The 5,094-nt window shown below is 47.9% G+C and overlaps 1 protein-coding gene across 1 annotated transcript; it reads right to left on the reverse strand.

Annotated features, from left to right (window-relative positions):
• Positions 1 to 4,499: 4,499 nt before the first annotated feature.
• Positions 4,500 to 4,814, reverse strand: smim36 (small integral membrane protein 36). The gene has a single exon (XM_076265778.1). The coding sequence runs from the start codon at positions 4,812 to 4,814 to the stop codon at positions 4,500 to 4,502; it is 315 nt and encodes a 104-aa protein (XP_076121893.1).
• Positions 4,815 to 5,094: the final 280 nt, after the last annotated feature.

Below are 5,094 nucleotides of genomic sequence, written 5' to 3' on the forward strand. Positions count from 1 at the left end.
GAGATCTGGCACAGCATCAGCTCTTGTCTGAGGCGACTGAGCATCTAAAAACACCTTCACATACAACTGGTAAACTTGCACTTACACGATATATATTATACCTAAGGGGTGTGTGTGTGTACATGTGTGTATGAGTGTACATCTGTCATTCTGTCTGTCTGTCCCTGTGTATGTGTGTATGCATGTGTTCACCTGTGGCCCTTACCTGTGCACACATGTTTGTTTAAAGGAGAATTCCGGTGTGATATTGACCTAAAGTGTGTTGAAACATGATACCGAGTGTGAACGTATGTCTCATAGCCCATCTCGGCTTGTCCCCTGCACTCCAAAATCTGGCGCTAGTTAGCCGATGCTACCAACAGCTTTTTCAATGGTGGTGCTTCGGCATCGGGCTAGCCATGCAAATAAATCACTATTTACGAGGCTCAATGTATCTCCACACTTCATTGGTAGACTTCCGAGGGCCCTGACATTTAAAACGAGACATTGAGAACTTTGAAAAAGCACTGGTAGTTTACTTACAAGACGATTTATACAGACAGTATCTTAACAAAGTTTAGCGTTTGCAGCGACGAGTAAGAATGAACAGGTATGATAAGGGATCAGATTCCAAAAATAATTCTGTGGAAATGCATGGATTCCAGTTGCTGCTACTGGAAGAAACTGGAATCCATAAAACTGGAATCCAAGAAACTGGAATCCATGCATTTCCACTGAATTATTTCCACCAGACCCATTGTCTGTTTATTTTAGCTCTGCATGCCACGATTGCTGTAGACAAGCCATGAATGCAAATCTGTCTGCAGCTCTCCATGGATTAAGACTACAGGTTTGTGGCGAACATGTTTGTCTGAACAGATACATTTGAAAGATTTTGTGTAAACATTCCATCTCCACGGTAACTGTCCATCCAACTTCCAACATGATCGTGGAGAAATACACTCTTTAAATTAATGTGTTGAAAACAACACAACTTGCATTGTTTTTTTTAACACATCTCTGTGTCCAGATAGGGACAACACATTCATTTTAAGAGTGTACCTCATCAAGCTGTGTTCGCAAATGTTCGCAGAAAACTTAGGGCAAACAGAAAGGTGTTTGCAAACGTTCGCAACTGTTTGCACATGTATTGAATTTAAATGCACCTAAGTGTGTGTTTAGGGTCAAGGTCAGATTCACACAGGTTTCCTAAATCAAATGATACACTCTTAAAGTTAATGTGTTGTTCCTGTCTGGACACGGAAATGTGTTAAAAAACAACCTGCCTGTACAGGTACACAGAAAGCCTGCGGCCCGTTGGTTGTTGCTAAATTACAGGGCTTACCGGAAGAAGAGAAAACATCACAACATCAAACATACATGTGAACAGTGCACTGAAAGCCCAACGCATAGGAATAACTCTGCAGTCCGTCTGCAGATCTGGGGAGGGCAAACGGCCAACGGGTCTCATCAGTTCCAAACAAGGGATTAGCGTTCCAGTGGAAATATTGTATTTTGTTAATGACAGGCAAAGAAGTTTATCTGCTTCCACGTCAGACATAAATGCTTGCGTCAAATGGATCATGCAATTATGTCACATGCAGTATGTCGTCTGTGGGGAACTATGGGCTGTGCAGTCAAGTCCTCTCTCAGTCTCACACTAGATGCAAACCTAACAGCTCTATCTTCATTAATGTATAGGGCACAACAACAGGAATCTCAGCAATTACACATGCATTAGGAACATGGTTTCTATGGTTATGTAGAGGGCATACGGATTACTCAGAGAGGACATGGTTTCTATGGTTATGTAGAAGGCAAATCTTGGTGTAAAAATGGACTCCCAACTCACTTTTGAAACCCATATAAATCACCTCTGCAAGACCTCCTACTACCACCTCTATCCATCTATGATGAAAAGTGCATTATAAATAAAATGTATTATTATTTTATTATTATTATACGGATCACTCAGAGAGGACATGGTTTCTATGGGCATATGGATCACTCAGAGAGGACATGGCAGTACTGTAATGTGAGTGACTGATTCCTCATGTTTCTATGAAGAGCAGCTGTTCTTTTGTGGTCGGATTTAGTCATGGACTACGGTGCCTGACTTAGAGCTCCATCCTCCTCATCCTCATCTCTCTCTTGGGGATGTATTCTCTTAAACACAAAGAGGCCCAGGCTCTCCTCCTCAACCTGCTGCCTGTCATCTCTCTAAGTCTCGGGGGGGGGGGTGTTTTGTTTTTTTGAGCACAACGAGACCCAGGCTTATCCCCCTCTTTCTCTCCTTTGTCATGTAGACCTGCTGCCTGTGTTCAGGCCTTGTGCGCTGACCAAAACAGTTGGCTGGACCAATCAGACGTGTTGGCGTTGAGAGCATTTCTGACCCCTGTCTCCCGAAGGCCGCCAACGTGTCAGATAGCAGGAGCGGTGGTGGGTTCGGATGGGGCAACGCGATAAATCCAGGGACGGCAGCTGAGTGTCTTTTTGAGGGACGATAAAAGCGTCCTCATGGCTAATCCCTCGGCTGCTTGTTGGGTAATGCACTTCAGCTTTGTGCTAAGCAGAGAAGAAAGCCCTACTGACACTGCTGCTGCTGCTGCTGCTGATGCTCAATCTCTGGGTTCTCCCCGCCTCCACCCACTCAAGCACTCTCCACACCAACATCATGTTCTGGGTTCTCCCCGCCTCCACCCACTCAAGCACTCTCCACACCAACATCATGTTCTGGGTTCTCCCCGCCTCCACCCACTCAAGCACTCTCCACACCAACATCATGTTCTGGGTTCTCCCCGCCTCCACCCACTCAAGCCCTGTCTACACCAACATCATGTTCTGGGTTCTCCCCGCCTCCACCCACTCAAGCCCTGTCTACACCAACATCATGTTCTGGGTTCTCCCCGCCTCCACCCACTCAAGCCCTGTCTACACCAACATCATGCTCTGGGTTCTCCCCGCCTCCACCCACTCAAGCCCTGTCTACACCAACATCATGCTCTGGGTTCTCCCCGCCTCCACCCACTCAAGCCCTGTCTACACCAACATCATGCTCTGGGTTCTCCCCGCCTCCACCCACTCAAGCCCTGTCTACACCAACATCATGTTCTGGGTTCTCCCCGCCTCCACCCACTCAAGCCCTGTCTACACCAACGTCATGTTCTGGGTTCTCCCCGCCTCCACCCACTCAAGCCCTGTCTACACCAACGTCATGTTCTGGTTTCTTCCCGCCTCCACCCACTCAAGCACTGTCTAAATCAACATCATTCTCTGGCTCCCTGCATCCAACCAATAGGACTAAAGCAACTCCATCAACATGATGCTCTGGGTCCTCCCCGCCTCCACCCACTCAAGCCCTGTAGCACCATCATCCACTCATCCTTCCATCCACCCACCCAGGCAGATACTGTCTAAAGCAGCACCATCAATGTCATGCTCTGGGTCGTTCCACCTCCAACCACCCAGGCTCTAGTCTACAGTAGTTCCATCTCTACTTCCACTGAACTCTGCTAATATTGCTGCTGAAGCAAGCTCTGGGTCCTCCCAACCTCCACCCCCCCAGCAAGCCCTGGGTATTCCAAACTTCCACCCCCCCCCGCAAACTCTGGGTCTTCCCAACTTCCACCCCCCCAGCAAACTCTGGGTCTTCCCAACCTACAACCCCTCAGCTCTGTCTATGGCTACCCCAACAACCAATGCCTCCACCCACCCATCCATCCATCCATCCACCATCACATTGTCTGCTGCAGCTCCAGCACCACCACCACCACAGTCTGGGTCCTTCCTGCAACCAAGGGGACTGTCTAGAGCAGCTGCCCTTGCTGTTGAATGTTATTATCTTGCTGTAAGTCGCTTTGGATAAAAGTGTTTGCTAAATGAATAAATGTAAATCCACCCAGGCACTGTATAGGTCCCTCAACATGATGGTGATGTTATCCACCAGAGTGAACCAATGTTATAATGTTAACAAGTTTAATTCTCTTTGCAGGAAAGAAAAACATGTTTAAGTATTCTACTTTAATCAAAACAACGATAGCATTTAGCAGCCATAGCACTGGAGGTGACGCTTTAAAATGTTGACATGTTAAGTTCACTTCTCATATCTGACAAAAAAACATTTTCATATCAATGAGTTTCTCTTACCTGTTTTTTGTGCCACAGTATAGTTCAGAGGCAGAGAGATGCAGGCTATAAAACATAGCACCATGAGTTTATCTGATAGCTATATCATAAGCTCAGGGCCTCCCCATTCAGAGCAGGATGCTCCTCTTCTCCCTCATGCTGATGCTTGTATCTGAGTCTATCTGATCGGTATATCATATGTCTAGAGTTTGTCAATTCAGACCAGGGTTCTCCCCTTCTCCCTCATGTCGATGCTTGTATCTGAGTCTATCTGATCGGTATATCATACGTCTAGAGTTTGTCCATTCAGACCAGGGTGCTCCCCTTCTCCCTCACGTCGATGCTTGTATCTGAGTCTATCTGATCGGTATATCATACGTCCAGTGTTTGCCCATTCAGACCAGGGTGCTCCTCTTCTCTCGCATGTCAGCACTGTGGGGCAGGTAGTTTGTGGACTTGTTGTTGTGTTGCTCATAGCGTGCAGACGAGGCGGGCGAGTTCTGCATGACGACCAGGCGAATCGGCGACTGCGTGGGGGCGACAGGTGCAGGCTCTGGGTCCAGGGACTCCTTGGTGGGGTCTTTTCCGCGGCAGTCGTACAGGATGCAGGAGATGAGGAAGACCACGAGCAGTGTCACATAGCTGCCGATGAGGATGATGAGGTTCAGCGTGACCGGGTCAATCTCCAGGGCAAATTCCATGAGCCCCATGGTGACTCCTCATGCCTCGCACCGTCGACCAAGAGAAACGGAGTCACGGACGCCACAGACATCCAAAAACACACCACCTCTTAAAAAAAATCAACACGGCCCCACCACACGACCACCACAATACCCCAGCACTGCCACCTCTCTATCCCAACATCAACAGTTCTGCAAGTCCCACTGTTGCCATCAAACGATCCAACCACTGTGACGAAAACAATCCCACCTCTGACACCAAGCGATCTAGCCGCTGCAGACAGGAAGCGTTGGCACCACTGGGAGCTCC

Source organism: Alosa pseudoharengus, unplaced genomic scaffold (genome assembly GCF_046254945.1).
Source record: "Alosa pseudoharengus isolate Yale_2024_CS ecotype anadromous, Long Island Sound unplaced genomic scaffold, YU_APseudo_1.1 YU_APseudo_1.1_scf_4, whole genome shotgun sequence".
NCBI lineage: Eukaryota > Metazoa > Chordata > Actinopteri > Clupeiformes > Clupeidae > Alosa > Alosa pseudoharengus.

Coding starts and splice junctions, on each gene's coding strand:
- smim36 (XM_076265778.1), bottom strand. CDS start 4,814: ATGGGGCTCATGGAATTTGCCCTGGAGATTGACCCGGTCACGCTGAAC.